Source organism: Delphinapterus leucas, chromosome 21, assembly GCF_059928025.1.
Source record: "Delphinapterus leucas isolate spDelLeu-1000000601 "Yukka" chromosome 21, BTC_Dleu_Yukka2, whole genome shotgun sequence".
In the NCBI taxonomy this organism is placed as follows: Eukaryota; Metazoa; Chordata; class Mammalia; order Artiodactyla; family Monodontidae; genus Delphinapterus; species Delphinapterus leucas.
This window is the reverse complement of record NC_143149.1, coordinates 4,776,070-4,793,425: the sequence shown is the minus strand read 5'-3', so window position 1 is coordinate 4,793,425 and position 17,356 is coordinate 4,776,070. Positions and strand designations below refer to the sequence as shown.

Genomic DNA, 17,356 nt, shown 5'->3' with positions numbered 1-17,356 from the left:
ACTTTTGACCACTAATCTCTCCCTACAGAAAGACTTATTACTTTTCAAATTTTTGAATTCAAGTCTTTAGTAATATATTCTAATTCAAGTCTCTACTACATATATTTTTCTGGTTTAACAACAGCAGTGGTATGCTTACTAAATCACTTATAAATTGACACTGTGTTCTAATGTGCTGTGTTTTAATTTTCAAAAATGATTCGATTTTTTCATTTTTTAAAAAAATTGTATGGAGTCCTTATCTTTATGTATTTACATGCACACATCCTTGTGTAAATTTGAAAAGCTATGCATTGCCCTCTGATTTATATAGAGCCCTGACTTTTACAAAGCAATTTCAAACAGCATTCATCCCAAAATAGAATTGTTGCATGAATTTGGGTAGGGTCTCGCTATATTTTAATATACACACTAAAATATATTTGGCATATAAGGCCACGTTTTCTAAGACATGCTAAACCTATAAGAGAAAAAGCAAAAGCTGCTTGTTCTAAAACCCTCCCCTGACTCCCTCTGCGCCCACCCACGTCCAAAGAGGGCAAGCAAAGGCCTGCCAGGCAATCTCGGATTTCAGGACAGAATAAGAGGATAAGGTACAAAATGTGGGTGTACAGAGCAGCTCAGAGACAAAGGCAAAACCTCACAGCAAAGAACAAGTTGGAGCTTCTGAGGTTCCAACTGCCTCCGCTTTTACGACTCAGCCCCGGTGGGTGGCAGATGGGCTGCGCCAGCGCTCACGTTTCGTTCCCGGAAATCCCGCGTCCGGGCCCGGGGCGCTGAGCGACTGCGCCTGCGCCCGGGAGCCCTGCCCGCGGACGGGGGCGGGGCTTCCGGGGCGGGGCCGGGCGCGCGGGAGATTTGAATCTCCTCGGGGCCGAGGTACGTGCTCGCGCAGACGTGAGGTTGCGCGGCAGTTTTCTCAGCGGGGCCGTGCAGCATAGTGGGGCACAGGGCGGCCCGGGAGATGGTGGAAGGACCGGGCTGTACTCTCAATGGAGAGAAGATTCGGGCGCGAGTGCGCCCGGGCCAGGCGGTGACGGACATGCGGGGCCGAGCGCTGCAGAGCCCAGGGGGGCCCGGCTCGCCGCCCTCGGCCTCTGGGGCTGCGGGTTCCTCACAGGTAAGCCGCTCCTATATCTTGCGAGGGGGCCAGCAAGGCGAAGTGGAATAAAAACCCCATCGGGTTTCCAGGGTCCAAAGAGTCATCTCTTTGCTCTGGCTCAGGCTCCCTGGGGCCCCGCGTTTCCGAAAGCTGACCTTGACTTCACCGGAGGGAGAAGGCCGTGCTATTGCGCCTGCGCAGTTGAGAGCGGCTGGGCCGGGGGCTGCTGGGCTAAGGCTGCCGTGGAGAGGCCCGGGCGGGGAGTGATGGAAGATGTTTTATTCCAGGTCGCTTAACTTCTTTACAGCCCAGCGAAAGGTGGTTCCTTCTGTGTAGAGCTGCATTTTCTGCTGTTAATGTTATCAGATCTCCGCAACCCCTGACGTGTTTTTTTCTTCACATTTTTAAGACAATAAGCTTTGTAGGATAAAATTCTAGCTTCTCGCTTGCCTAATATTCTGCAATTGAAAATGTATCACAACTAATATATAATTCTGAAATTTCACATAGAAGATTTAGCACCAACCTTCCCACTCAACTTAATATTGCCGTCTAATGAAGGGGCAGCGAAACCCATTTTGGTTCCCTTAAGTGGATTTATTGCTTTTTAAAGGAAATTGTAGCACAGCTTCTTGCCACTCAGGCATGCATTCCAGATGGTGTGGTATTCATTTGGTAAGAATTTAGAACTTAGAACTAAATTAGAATTTAGAATTTAGAACTAAAAATATTCTGATTAAGCCATCATGCCTTAAAAGCCTTTTAGATGTACGGATGATTGTATTTCATGGATGCATGCAGTATTGCGCTGTACTTCAATTTCTCCTGCAAAGCTTCATCATAGCCTTTGGTCCTGGAAGAAAAAGTTGCCTGCTATGAAATTAGCATCTGCTTACAACTTGAAAGAAATGAGGTTCTAAGTCTGAGAGAATAAATTTTCAAACTTGGAAAAAGAGTTAGTTTTGCATCTCCTTCCAGTTGCCAGTGTATTTTATTTATTTTTGACTTTATATGTCACTTAGTACTCTGCACCTATTCTTTTATTGTAGCGTTTCTCTCAAAATCATTTCAGGGTACCACAGAGATGGATCTTGAGTGGTCTCTTAAGAATATTAATGTTTAGAAAAATCACTCATTCAACAAAATTTTGAATACTCAAGGAACCAGAGGGGAACAAAAACTAACAGCATCTTGTGGAGTCTATTCTTTAGTTGGGAAGATACACAGACATTCATTAAGTTAAGAACAGAAAGAAACATAAATTGATAACTTCTCTAAAGAAGAGATACATGGCTCCATAAGAACTTACAGGAAGTTCAGGGAAAGCTTTGCTGAGAAAGTAACAGTTAAGCTGAGGTAAGTTAAGGTTAAGTTAACAGTTAAGGTGAGGAAACCTGAACTGAAGGTTGGCAGGCGGAACGCTTCAGGCAGAAGAATAGCAAAGGAAGAGAGCTGTGCATACTTGAGGGATCGAAAGAAACCTGGTGTGGCTGGAAAAGAGAGGATGAGATAGAAGGAAGGTGGTTTGAAATAAGACAGGATTGGGATTGGTGAGTCGGAGTCAGATGCTGGGGATCTTTGTAGACCTGGGTAGGGACTCTTCATTTTAGGAATAATGGGGCTCTTTGAAAGGTGATAAGATCCATTGACACTTTGAAAAGATCACTCTACCTTGCAAAGGTAAGAAGAGTGGAGGAAAGGCAGGGTAGATGCAGCTTCCTCAGTTACACGAGGACTGTAGGAATCCCGGGAGGCCTGCCTGGACCTTGGAGGAGGGTGCTGGGGGCAGAGATGAAGAGAAGGAAACAGAGTCGCTATTTTGGAAGTAAAGGCAGTAGGGCTTGGTAACTATGGCATGACATGTTACAGGTATCATCATTGACGTCATTCAACAATAATATATTTTGTATTAGGTCTTAAACTTGCTCCCGAGGATACAAAGATGAGTTAGATAAACTTCCTTCTGTGAGAATCCCACTTAATGTTTTAACTAGACATCACCTCATTGGTATTTAGGCCCAAACAGCATGAACATTCCCTTTAGTTTGTGATTCTCTTTAGTAGCAAGGCATAAAGTGCTTTTGAAGAACGGTTGCATTTCATTTCGTTACAAGAAATAATAACCCAATGATAAAGGATTAACCTGATACTACAGAGGAGGAATGTGAAGCTCAGAGTGAGTTTAAATAATTAAGCTGCCCCAGATCACATGACTAGGAAGGGGTGAACCAGGGTTTGACCTCCCTGCTTTCAGACTCCAAAGTCTACACTCCTAACCATAGATCCCCTCAGTTATAAACAGTTCAGTAGGAAAATGGCGGATTCATTGTCAGGAACACCATATTGCTCAGCATATAGTGGTGATTACTTATTAACCAGCGAAGTGAGACCTTAGGTTTTTGTCTGTGTCTGCCACCATTTTTAGTCTTGTTCTGTTTGGTTGATTCTCTTACCTAATCTGATAATCCTAATGGCTACCGTTCCCATGTTCACAGTGCAGCCTGATAATATAATGCACATGCTTAGTCAATGTTTGGGCAATTAATATCACTTGGCAGCATTACTAAATGAGCTATATACCCCTTAAGTAAAAAGCCTTGAACATAAAGCTGTTATGCTTAATACCTTGACATAAAGAGGTATTAAAAGTTAGAAAAGGTCTTTATGATTGGGATCTCAGGAACCTGGTTCTGTGGGAACTGGCTTTGAAAATCAATATGGAATGAATAATCCCTTTGTGGTTATTGGGAACATTCTAAATATTTTGCCATGGCTTCACTTTCTGGGCCTTTGATCTAAAAAAATAATAATCTTTATCAACATGAAGGGTTCTTTGCATTTTAGAGGGTTGTTCGATCCATAGTAAACTGCATCAGAACATGGTAGGTTGTCACAGATCTCTGGCGTGATCATTACTGTAACAGGTAATGATCCCGTGTTTTCTGGGCCTTTATGCCAGAGTTAAAGCTATTTAAAGGCATCTGCTACTGGCTTGAAGTCATTAGTTTTCACCAGGCAGCAGTTGAAAAATAACTGCATACAATCTTCTTTATATTGCAGTAAACAGGAAAAATACAAAGGAAAGTTAAAGAAATACTAATTATCTATTTAAAATAAATGATTTAAACTCCAGATAATCATTGTACCAAAAAAAAACACCTCCGTAGCTACCGCCATAATGAACCAGTTACTGTGGCATATAGCCTTCCTCTTTGCTGCAGTTTGACAAGTCCATAGAGAACACGTTTTAAGGCACGTCTTCCCGTGACAAGCGATCCTCATTGAGAAGAAGAAAGGCTACAGCCATAGAAGGTCCCGGCATTCGCTAGTCCTGCACGCGCTGTATCATTTCTCTGAGTTTTGATCCACTGTCTTGTCAGCATAAAATTATGCAACTCTGTAAGCACATTGCATAAAACTCTGTTGGAGCTTTGGAACCTTATGGTACAAAGCAACAGTGGAATGTAAATGAACATGTCTGGTTAATGAGCTGTGAAGAGTCAATCCTTCGATTTTAATTGTTGGGTGGATACAGTATTGTAGTGAAATTGGTATGTAATCTGCACAAGTTTTTGATCTCCTTTCACAAAACAGGACAGGAAACAGTTTACTTGTATTCATTTCATTTGAAACATGATCCTCTGGCTACTCCGTCAGTCCTTAAGGTTCCATACATGTAGCTAGCTCTTCCTACCCTTCTTTTTTTTTTTTGTGGTACGCGGGCCTCTCCCTGTTGTGGCCTCTCCCGTTGCGGAGCAGGCTCCGGACGCGCAGGCTCCGGACGCGCAGGCTCAGCGCCTATGGCTCACGGGCCCAGCCGCTCCGCGGCATGTGGGATCTTCCCGGACCGGGGCACGAACCCGTGTCCCCTGCATCGGCAGGCGGACACTCAACCACTGCACCACCAGGGAAGCCCTCTTCCTACCCTTCTTGATCTGCCCTTCACTGTGCCTGGAGCAGAGTAGGCGTCTCAAACATTTGAATGGATGGAGAAGAGCAAAGTTCTGAATAGTGCAAAAGTAGTTTTGATGAAGGATTTAAAAATAAATGCAGTTCAGAATCTTTCTTTATGAGTATGTGTTTTGTTATGTATGTTAAATGGAAATTCCTATTACAAGAAAATCATGAAGCCACATAGTAAACGTTTTCCTCCCTCCTTTCCCTTCTTCATAGTGGGGGGAAAGAATCATAGCTCATTTTTATTGCCAGTATGTAAAGGAAGGAGCTAATCCACAGAGATTCGTTTTCCAGCCAAATGAAGCTTATTTGTTTACATCCAAAAAGGGGTTTTAAAATTGCATTATAGTACTTGCTTACCTTCTTCAGTGGATACTGATAATGGTTTCACCTTAATGACTCAGGATCATTATTATCAGCACTCAGCATTATATAGAGTCATGGAACAAGGGTCAACAGAGAACAGATAACATACGGATGAGGAAACTCAGGGAGATGGCCACTGGAGCTTTCACCAAACAACGAAGTATTGGGGGTGATGTAGAGAAAAGGACATATGATTATCTTGATTTTGAATTCCAGCTCCTTTGTTACTTCCTCAGCTGGAGGTGCTTATAACTTACATCTTTGCTTATTTGGTCAGGATTAGATTAGAGGACATATAAAACTCTTAGCTTAGTGCCTAGCGATGTAAAGTAAACATCCTGGTAATTGTTTCTTCCTTTTTCTCCCACCTCAGGGCTTTCTCACCAGACCCATTTATCAGAGGCATGATCTATTGCCTTATGAAGGGGTGTAATCTTCTGGTGCCCTCATATTGTGTATAAAGCATTTAGCCTCTGAGTAAGCGCTTATAGCCTCTCCTCTTACAAAACTGTAGAATATATTTTGATGAAAGGACCTAAAGATCTCTATTTGGGGGCTTAGAGACCATTTTAAAACTAGGTTCTTTGATGGTCTAAATTGGTAGAGAAGTGACTTCTGTACTGAAAGTGTCGTTGTATTAGGAAAGTAAAGCATGTGGGAGACAAAAAGGAGGACAGACTATGAATGTAAATATGGTATTATTTTCTTCCTCTCTGGGGAAAATATGTAACCGCACTAGAGCTGAAACATTTATCTATGGAAAAGTCTTATCCTGTTCTGAAAAGTTCATCTTCCTTGTTCACCCATGGATAGGCAGGATAAATGGTAATCAGCACAATAAATCACGTGCTGTCTCTGAAGATATATGTTGTTTTGACGATTTCATATTAAGCTACTTGAAAATGGGAACATGAACCCTTCTCAATCATACTTCAAATTGAGGCAAAGGAGATTTTCCTCTCTATTTCAGGAAAAAAAAAAAAAAAAGGATGAAATGTTCAAATAATACTGTAATAGGATTATAAGGGCCCAAATGAGAAAGCCACGTATATATTGGGCCATTGTGTATAGTTACAGCAAAAATAATAGGCTTGTGGAAATTAATTTTTGAATTTGTCTGGACAGCTGAAGCTTATACAAAGAGGTGATAACCCCAGATTCCACAGTAGGGCAAGTGAATATCTTGTAAATCTTTGGTTTATTGCAGAAGCCTTTCCCAGTTTGTACACAGGCGCTCTCAAAATAAATGGGACAAACCATCACAGGTACACCAGAATTTCCCCTAAATGGAGTTTTTAAAAAACAGTTAAAAATATATGCAGGTGCTTGAGATGGGCGATTATAAGTTGAATTTTTTATTTTGCCCTGAGTATATTATCTAAAGCTGATTATTTTAGAAATGATAGTGTACTGGGAATCAGGGGATTTGGTCAGGTGCTCACGTGATAGACAACTGGATAAAAAGATCTTTTTGTATCACCCCAAAACCCAAATAAGGTATTGGAATAGATGTTTTCAAAGCAGCCATTTAAATGCTAAGTAAGCATCTTAAATAAAAACGGACAGGCTGGGACTGGCTGCTGAAAATACATTAATCTCTTCCTAAACCTTCCCATAAAGTTCTTTTTACTTTATGGGAAACTCTGGTAAATATAGTATTTTACATCCATCTAGCTTTTGGTAGTCATGAGAATTTGGTCCTCCTATATTTAAGCCTCACTCCATTGAAGATAATTAGAAAATAAGAGACTAGGGTGTTAATAATTTTCAAAGGAGATAAAACAGGTGGTAGAGTAGAAGTTTTTGCCAAGAAGCCTTGGGAAAGGTAAAGCAAGAGGGGGATGATGGGTGGGGAAGACAGCAACCCTGTGTTTTAAAGCCACACTCAGTTTTAAGAGGGGAAGAAGGAGGGATCTGATTAATCCCACAGATGTTTCCTGAATTCCAGGCATTGTGTGAGGCTCCCAGGGATATTAAACACCAGAGTTACTTTTCCCCAGGAGCTTATGGACAAATAAGGGAGAAACACAAGTCACAGACAGATCTTCATTTAGTTTGTTAAGTCCCATCATAGTGGTTGGTGAAAACACTGTGCTGGGTTTGGCACTTTGAAAACCTCAAGATGATTCCTCTTTCCAGTGGGGAAATTCCAGTATCAGAGAGAGGGACACACAATACATGTGAGCAAGGAAGAGGTTATACTAACATGTCATTTTAAACCCAAGCACCTCATCAAGTATTAAATAACGAATTCTGGGACTTCCCTGGTGGTCCAGTGAATTGGCACTAGAGTTCATCCAAGAAAGAGAAGAGGAATCAGAGGCAGATGTTCTGAGGACGTGGTGACATGTGTCCATAGTTCCTGATGCTAGAATCTCCCATGGGTTTTTTGGGGGGTTTTTTGTTTGTTTATTTTTTGGTTCGTGCAGAACTGCAAGGCTGTCACTATTAATTACTCCTGTGCATTCGTTCATTGGTCGCTCTAAGTCTGTGATTGATTCCGCAGTTCTTATTTTGCAAAGGAGAGATGTAAAGCCAGTTCTCTGAACTTCAGGCAGTTTGGGAAAGTTTGGCATTGGCTGTAGCCATTACAACTGTGAATGGATTTAGTGGAAGAATAGTGTCTGTTCATGCCTTCATCTGCTTGGGCTGCTATAACAAAATACCACAGACTGGGTGGCTTAGACAGCAGAAATTAATTTCCTTACAGTTCTGGAGGCTAGAAGTTTAAGACCAGAGTTCCAGCCAGTTGTTTCTGGTGAAGCTCTCTTCCTGGTTTGCTGATACCACTTTCTTTTCACATGGCCTTTCCTCTGAGTATACAGGAGGAAGAGAGTGTGTCCTCTGGTATCTCTTCTTATAAAGATACTAATCCTATTGGATCAGGGTCCCACCCTTATGACCCGATTAAACCTTAATTACCTCTTAAAGGCCCTATTTTCAAATACCGTCACAATGGGGGTAAGAATCTCAACGTAAAGAGTGTTGGAGGGGACACAATTTAGTCCCTAGCAATTTGCAATCTTTTTTTCTTCTTTTTAACATCTCTTATCCCTTTATCCCTTTGAGCTAAATACTACAGTTGTGTCTTTTTTTTTTTAACAAGGACCAATTTAGTCAAATAAAGAATAGAATAAACATATCATCTTAAATATATAGGATGACATGTCTGTAAACCAAAAGTCTGAGAGTCACTGAATGGTAACATCCTAACATAAGTGGAGGGAAAGTTGTGATTTGCTCACAGACAGTATCTAAAACTGTTTTATCATTTTATGATACCAGTATACATACTGCCCAGCTTAAGAAAAAGAGCATTATCTATGTCATCATTTTCTATGTCATTATGTCATTGTTACTTGGAAGGCTAGTCAATTGATTTCTTTTAAAAAAAAATGATAGGTTGGCAGGGCTTCTCAAGGGATATCTAAACTCAGCCCATTCCTTTCCTTCACCCACAGAAGAACTGAGATTTTATGTTTATAATTTCCTTGATCTTCTTGATAATGTTCAGTTCATATGTTGTAATTCTGACACTATGTTGTTTGGTTTTGCTTGCTGATGGGGGAAGGAGTAGTGGGTTTCTTTTTCCTTTATTCTGAACATTGCAGTTGGGGAGGGAGAGAGGAGCAGACCTCAAATCAGATCCCCCTCCTCGGGGGGACCCCAGGCTTTATCTCTGATCCCCCGTATCCCACAAGACCATGAAATTGAAGTGCTCATTCCTTATGTCTGGTAAAATGCCTTTCTGATAGAAGCTGGCTTCTTACCTTTGGGGTTCTCTCTCACTTTTACTTGTTTTTTTTGTTTGTTTTTTGTTTTTAATTTTTTTTATTTTTTTGCGGTACGCGGGCTTCTCACTGTTGTGGCCTCTCCCGTTGCAGAGCACAGGCTCAGCGGCCGTGGCTCACGGGCCCAGCCGCTCCGCGGCATGTGGGATCCCCCCGGACCGGGGCACGAACCCGTGTCCCCCGCATTGACAGGTGGACTCTCAACCACTGCGCCACCAGGGAAGCCCTTTACTTGGTTTTTGACCTCTTATTATTCCTTACTGGCTTACAAGTCAAAATGTCTTGTTTCCATATTTTATCCGCCATTTTTAGCTGTTTGTATCTGAATGCTCTTCCGAGGACGTTGGCTGCACGTTGGAAATGAAAGACTCTGTGCCCTAGTTTTTAGCTTTAAAATATTAACATCATTTTTCTGTGCTTTTCATATGCACAGAGCGATATGGTCCTGGAAGAAGTCCATTTTTATTGTGTGCCAATGACTTTTTTTCCACTTAATTTTTATTTGGCCTGTCTCTTTTTATTATTTATTTATTTTTGCGGTACGCGGGCCTCTCACTGTTGTGGCCTTTCCCATTGCGGAGCACAGGCTCCGGACGCGCAGGCTCAGTGGCCATGGCTCACGGGCCCAGCCGCTCCGCGGCATGTAGGATCTTCTCGGACCGGGGCACGAACCCGCGTCCCCTGCATCGGCAGGCGGACTCTCAACCACTGCGCCACCAGGGAAGCTCTGGCCTCTCTCTTTTTAAATGACTGCCTAGTAATTTGACAAAATGTATGTAAACAGCTGATTACGTTACTCGACTTGTTGGAGGTTATTCTTCTCATTGGATGTACCTGGGCATGAAGTAATATAAAAACCTTAAGAATTAAATTATGATTTTTGTTTCGAGTTTGTGTGTGTTTACATATGTGTATGTATTTTCTCCTAGGCTGCTGCACTGAATAATAATAAAGATTCCAGCCAGAATTTCTTGAGACTGTTTAATGGGTACATTTACAGTGGCGTGGAAACTTTGGGGAAGGAGCTCTTTATGTACTTTGGGCCAAAAGCTTTACGGTAAGGTAAATCTGTACAGTACGTCTTATCTCTCTATGTTTAGAGATGTGTAGAAGGCTTTTCTTGCAGTTTGCTGCATGTCACATTTAAATACATAGAAAGTACTCCATTTTTAAGAGAGCTCTAATACAAGAGGTTGAGATTCTATCATGGAAAGCAATAAGCAGAAGAAGAATAAATTGTGATGTCATCGTTCCTTGGAGGGTTAGTCAATTTATTTCTTTTAAAAAAAGATGACAGTCTGGCAGGGCTTCCCAAGGGATATTAGAGCGTTACAGCTCTGTTTTGCCCCTCCTCAAACTCCCCGGGGTGCTCTTTTCCCTCTAATTTCCACCAAATATTTATTGCATTTAGCGACATTATTCTCTTTATTTTTATGACAGCTCCTCATTTAGTTTGAATGTCTCTCTAGATTTTTACATTTTTCTCTCTTCCTTCTTCCTCTGAAGCCTTGTACGGAAAGGGAAACTTATTTATAGATTTCAAAACTTTCCACAGAAGTAACCGGTTCTCTGCTGTCTCACAGTGCTTATGGAAATTCATTGCTAACACATTGGTTGACTTAATGATAAAAATGTCGAAATGTATGTAATCACCTATCTAATTTTTGCAAAACATACAAAAAAAGGCCTGTGGATTAATATGTCTGTCAAATCTGTCTTCTCGGAGTTTAGCCTAATCTGTTGCAAACTGTAAATTTGAATCTTTATTAATGTTTTCCTTAAGATATTACACAGTGTTCACCTGCTTAGAAGTTCTGTTACCGGACCCCATGCTTCTAAGTGAAGGTGAATAATGGTTGCAAAGAGATAATATGACTCTGTGATTGTTGTTTATTGCATCTCATCTATTGCATGTTTAGAGTACTTCAGACTTTACGTGATTGCTTTTCCTTTGACGCGGTCTCTTCATTGTCAGCAGCTGCTGTCCCTGGACAGCGTTGTCCCTTCAAGGTTTTTCTCAGCCTGGAATTGATAACATCAGCTCACGCCTCCCGGTTCAGGCAGCAGTGATCTACTGCAGGCTACATTATTGTGGTAATAGATTGATTGATGTGATTGAAAATTCTTTGCTCCAAACAGAGTAGGACACAATGGGATCCATGTAAGATAGTTGAAAACATTGATATGTTATTGATTCTCTGTTGTGAGGTGCAGATTTATTTCTATAGCACGAGAGGGAGGTTTTTATCAAGTGTTCTCCACCAGACTGATAAGGGGGGAATCATTTCTCAGTGCAGCTGTCAGCAAGTGTTCCATGAAGTTCTAAACAAGGGCAGCTGTTTCTTCAAACTAAGTAACTAGTACCGTCCCTGGCGAGTACGTGTCTCAGTACATGGGTGGGGACCAGTGCGATTCCTACGGCCTTGACTGCTATGTGATGTAACAGTTCAAGGTCATTGGCAGATCAGCTGTTTGAATATGAAGTGAACAACCTAAAATCACCTGTATTCCCTATCACAGTTTAACATCAGTTAGGAAAATGCTCTCCTAACCTGTGCTTCTTGGGAGGATGGATGACAGTGTCAGAGAAATGGGGTCCTGTGTAAGGCTGCAGGTCTGTGAGCGTGAGATAGAAATGTAGTCTTCATTTCTGACCTCTGTTTCCTCCCCACCAGGCTGGTCTGCTCTTTAGAAAGCCGATAGTAGGAAACATGCTTAATGATCACAGTTTTCCCTCAATAGGCAGCTTCTCACAACTAAAATTGCCCATGGATTTAGTACATCTTATAGGCCAGGCCATGAATCTTCCTGGGATTCATTTGTTAATGAAAGTAGAATATAGGCCTAGCCCTCTGGAAGAGAATCTGCCATGTAAAATCCACACTTCAGAAAGATACAAATTAGACAGTGACTATTTCTGTTGCTAAAAGATGTATCAAAGTGCTCAGAATAGTGCCAGAAAACAATAAAAATGATTTGGTGTATGTTTATTTTAGGAGCGTAGATGTGGTGTTAGGTGTGATTAATACCTATACTCTTTCTGAACACTTTACAGAAGCTCTTCATCTGTAACAACAAAAAAAAGAGTCATGTTTAATTTTTTCTTAAATATGTATCAAATACTCATTAGAGCAAACTGAGAAACAATGAACAAACAAGAATAAATTTATACCTTCACAGTCCCACTACTGAATAGAATCTCTATGAACCATGAGTGCATGTATTGCCGGTACTATGTGTGCATGTATTTGTAACTCTGTTCACCCAGACATGCCCATCCTACAAGCTGCTATTTTCAGTCAAAATGAACGCAGCTTATATCGTGAACTTATATATATATATATATATATATATATATATGCACAGATACATATTTTTTTAAATGAATATCTTTTCTAAAACACTTTGGTGTTTCCAACTTATGGTTTATATGACTCCAATTGTTTTCAATTACATGCATACTCAGAGACCAGAAACTGTACCTGAAATATTTTGGAGGCTTTGCCATTTTATTGAAGCATTATACATAATCAGTTTTGTAATTTATTGGAGCTTGAGTGATACGATCCTCTAAAGAGAAATGCAAGAGATAATGCGACAGTTCTTTCTGGTTTGCTGAAAGGTCTTTAAGGAATCCATGATACGCTACTTATAAGAGGGTTTTAGAGCTTAAACATAGTTTTGTAATCTGTCACATAACATGTTAGGAAAAGTTGGAGTGTGATAAGGACTCCAAATGAAATTTTATACTTTAGAGTAGTGAATACCTACTGTTTGTCCAACATGCCCACTTGTCTTTTGGGGACAGCATTTCCTCTGGAAACTGATCATCTGGTCACAATAACCAAAGAATTCAAGTTGAATTTAGCATAATCTTACTTAACTTTCTCTCCCACGTAGTCGGTTGGGTCAGCCCAAGTGCTTTTGTGAACTTTCAAAGCTGGAGCTGTGGCGGATTAGGCTCTCGGTGATGGAGGAAAGCTGGGGCTGTGAGGCCTTAAGACTTGTAAGTGGGCGTTGGCTTGTCCAGAAAAACAAGGTGATGGAAAATACAGCCAGCCTCCATAAAGCAGAGAGAATCCCAGAGGCATTTTAGCTCCTAATTCCCTCTGTTGCTAAGATCCAGCCACATTCTTGCCTTTCCTGCAGTGTGATTCTTCAGCCTTCCTAAGACTCCATAAGCTACCAAATATCCCTTAATGCCTAAACTTTTTGAGTTGGGTCTCTGTCACTTGCAATTTAAGAAAACTGACCATTAACGTAATCTACAGGTAGAAAAATACATATTTTTAATTTTTTAAATAGTAGCTTTTATCTTGTATTTCAATTACCATAATGCTTTCATGCGTAACTGGAGAAAATATGGAAATCTTTACCGCAGTCATTTACGTTCCCTTCTGCACCCGACAGCCTACAGGGTCACTAGTTCTGCCGCTTTCCTTTTCTTGCTTCTTTTCACAGTACACATCATTTTATTGCAGTTTTTCCCATATTTTAAAGTAATATATAAGCCAATTGTAAAACCTTAAGATAGTTCCAAAATAGCTAAAGGAAAAAGTAAATACCACCCATAATTACTACTGTTAAAAAGAAAACACTCAACAGTTTTTGTAAATATCATAGATAAAATATAAATTGTATATATACCATATATAGTTTATGTTACATATGCATGAATTATAATATGATATTGCATGTTATGATTTTTATATAAACAGGAATTTTAATTTATATTTTTCCCTTTTACATAACATGCGTATTGCATTGGTCAACGTCAAAATGTACATTATTATTTTTAATGTGCACAAAGTGTTCTACTCTATGGATGTATCATCATTTTTTTAGTCAGCTACCTACTGACTACCTACCCTGCATATTCCTGTCCCTAGGGAGTCTCTCCACACCCAGGTCCCCCAGCCCTCCGGTGGCAGACTGCTGTTGCCTGTTACTCAGTGAGAGAGGTTCGTGATGGGGAAACAGAGGTTCTTGTTTCTTCCAGACCAGCTTTAATTTTGGGCAGGCCCTGAGCATGTGGGCCTCAGGGCTGCAGTTTTCTCAGAGCTGCTGCCCCTCTCCTCCCTAAGGCAGCCGTGCTTCCTTCGCTGTGTGGGTGGCCTTAGGTCAGAGAGTTTCCTCGCTCTCTCCCATGGGACTGGTGCCTGGAGTATCACTGCAGGAGTCTGCACCAAGGTTGATTCCCTGCCTCATGCCTAGAGGCAGATGGCTTTTGCTTGGGCTCGTTCTGAACACCAGTGCACTTGGCCTGGGCCTGGAGGCAGAAGGGTTTCCTTCCCTCCCCAGTGGCAGACTGCTTGCTTATCCTTGTTACCTGGCACAAGACTCCCTCTGCCTGCAGGTAGTTTCCTGTTACTCCTTCAGGAACGGACAGCTTTTTGTTTGTACCTCTCTATTGGCTAGAGCATCTTAAAACTTTCTAAGACCTCTGCTTCATGTAAGAGGCATGTTCAAGAAGCAAGGAGACAGGGTTTCATGCAGGCAGGTCCCACGTCACGAAGGGTGGCTGTTTCAGGTCCTCTGCCATGACTCACATCTTACTTGTGGGCAGCTAACTTGTGGATGCCCATGGGAAAGAGCTTACAAGTGAGGGCACACTCTCCTTGTGTCTGGGGCTCCAGAGATTCTAAACCGTCATACTAGCCACACTATTTAAAAGTTTGTTGAAAATATTAGCTGTTTTCTTCTTATCCATTTCTACAGTAGCTGTCTCTTTCTCCCGTACTCTTCCCCAGATGGAATAACTTGTGTGTCTGTCTTTCCACAGAGGGGCTTGTCACTCTTTGGAATTTATTTCACCTCGCTGCCTGCAATGTCTTGTCTCTGATGGGCTGAAGAAAATTTAGGATTTTGTAAATACTGTGATTTTTCTCTCCTTATTAGGGTAGGACCCATATGCACTTTTAGCTTCTATATCTTAAGTAGAAGCAGAACTCCCTTTTTCCTTTTCAGCATGGTTAAGACCATTTCTTTCTTTTTATAACCTCTTTCTTTGAGTTCCCAGCATAAGTTTTACAATCTTTATATTCAACTGTTTTACACGCTAGTATCCATATGACGATTTTGACCACGTGATAATCTTCATAAGCAGTTGCCTCGTCTGCATGTGTGGTTGTCGTTAATCTGAACCTGTGACAATACTGTCGTTGATGCTGTTTATGTTTGGTTAAGGAGGTTCAGGTTATTCTGCTAGTGATAACAGGAAGAATGTGGCTGGTGGTTAAAATAGTATCGGGTCTTATTTATTGATTTGTTTTAGGCAGTTATTTCTAACTAGAGGAATTTTCTTACTATCACTTCAGTTTTTAGTTTGAACATAATTTTTATATTAGAATTTTGGTTGCAAGCGACAGAAGCCCAACTTAAACAAGCTTAGTAATTATTTATTATAAGAATATGGGTGTCTTTTGATACCGGAAGATAATGCAGTCAGGCTTCAGGTAGAACTGGAAGTGAAGGCTAAACGCTATGAGGACTCTGCATTTCTCGATTCTGTTCCCCGCTGAAATCTCCTGTCGTCTGTGTCTCTGCAGACAGGCCTCTCTTGGCTTTTCTGGTGCCCATGTCAGGACACATTACCCTAGACAGCTCCCATGATAGGTCTCCCAGTCCTAACAAGGAACTGATCTCTCTGTGTCCCGGATAAACTCCTCAGGAAAATGCTGATGAATCCAGCTTGATCCAGGTTTCCATTCCTGAATCAGCTGTGTGAAAGGCACGGGATCAGAGGAAGGGACAGAGGCCACTCCCGGCTGGGCCTAAAGCCCGCGGTGGGCAGGCCGTCATGTTATGCAGCGTGAATGGTCTCAGGTAGCCAGTTGGATTGGGAGTGGATGGAGCTTGAGAGGATCAAGAGATAGAAATATAACAGTACAGGTATTTACTGTGCCTTGAAAATTTTCATGGTACTGATATGTTTTTCTTAGTTTAAGATAAAGGGTACTTAATAATAAACACAAAATTCATTGGTTTATTGGGGCTCAGTCATCATAACATTTTTCTATTTCATAAAAATTCATAAAAATAAAATTTATTGTAAAAAATAGTTATTTTTATGCACATTTCCCCCTGAATAGATTTATAAGACCAAAAAAAGGCATACTTCTTTGATTTGGGATTCTTACTGGGGCTACTCCTGCATTTGAACTGGGTCTTAACCTTTGAGATTTTATATGTAGATGCAGTTTCATTATAGAAAGTGATTTAGAATCCACTTTAGGAGCCATGCAGCTGAAAAGATTTTAGGTATGATGGCTTCTGGGCAGGACAGTTGTACACCTTTCACTGGCGTTGAACCTCCGTAGGCTAAGTTATGGAGTACTTACAGGCACACATGTTTCCTGTCAAGAACTGTGGGGCATGTAAAATGCATTTATGATTGACAGTAGGGCGCACAGCGTTTAAAACCCACACCTTTACAGTTAGACTGGTTAACCTTGTACAATACTGTAACATGGTGCTTTGGAATTAGAAGCACAGAGCAGTTACGTTTGCTGCCAAAGGAGCCATATTTATTAACTCAACAAAGCTATAAGGAGAAGGGTTTGAAAGGCAGAAAACTATTTCATCTTGAGAGTCATTTCTGATCTTCATCATCAGAAGTCTCGTAAAACCACTTTCTTTTTTTCTTTTTTTAAAACTGGACATACTAATCAATCCTATAAAAACTGAAAGGCTATGAATTTTTCATCACTGCACTGTGGCTTTCAAGTTAACCGTAAATATTTACAAATCCCCTCTTCCCAATACCTACAAAGGCAGAAGGAAACTAAAAGAATTGAAGACAATAGCATTTTGACTTGTTCTCTTTTCTTTTAATATGAAAGATTTTGCAAAAATTTGTTTCACTGTGTTATCCCAAAGCAGGGGGGTAGAAAAGAGTAAGTGTCTTAAACTATAGACCTCATTTTGGAATAGGTAAACATTTCCAATCTACTGTAGCTAGAAGTAAGGAATGTGAATGTTGGTGGCTTTGTAGAATTCATAAAAACACCAACTATAGGCAATTTAAATTTAGCCTTATCTCACCCCAAGCCTTTGAATCAGAGAAAAAGCTGAGAGACAGTAGACTGTGGTGTGAATAAAAGATACCTCATCTGACAAGAAAAGAGAACAGGGGTGTGTT

At 40.9% G+C, this 17,356-nt stretch overlaps 1 protein-coding gene across 2 annotated transcripts in view; it reads left to right on the top strand.

Annotated features, from left to right (window-relative positions):
- Positions 1 to 914: 914 nt before the first annotated feature.
- NEIL3 (nei like DNA glycosylase 3) overlaps positions 915 to 17,356 on the top strand; it is a 42,680-nt gene continuing 26,238 nt past the window's right edge. For both annotated transcript variants that reach the window (XM_022570806.3, XM_089903561.1), the window contains exons 1-2: positions 915 to 1,120; positions 10,146 to 10,273. In XM_022570806.3, the coding sequence (XP_022426514.2) occupies positions 965 to 1,120; positions 10,146 to 10,273 (284 nt within the window). In that variant the 5' untranslated portion in view covers positions 915 to 964. The remainder of the gene's footprint in view (positions 1,121 to 10,145; positions 10,274 to 17,356) is intronic.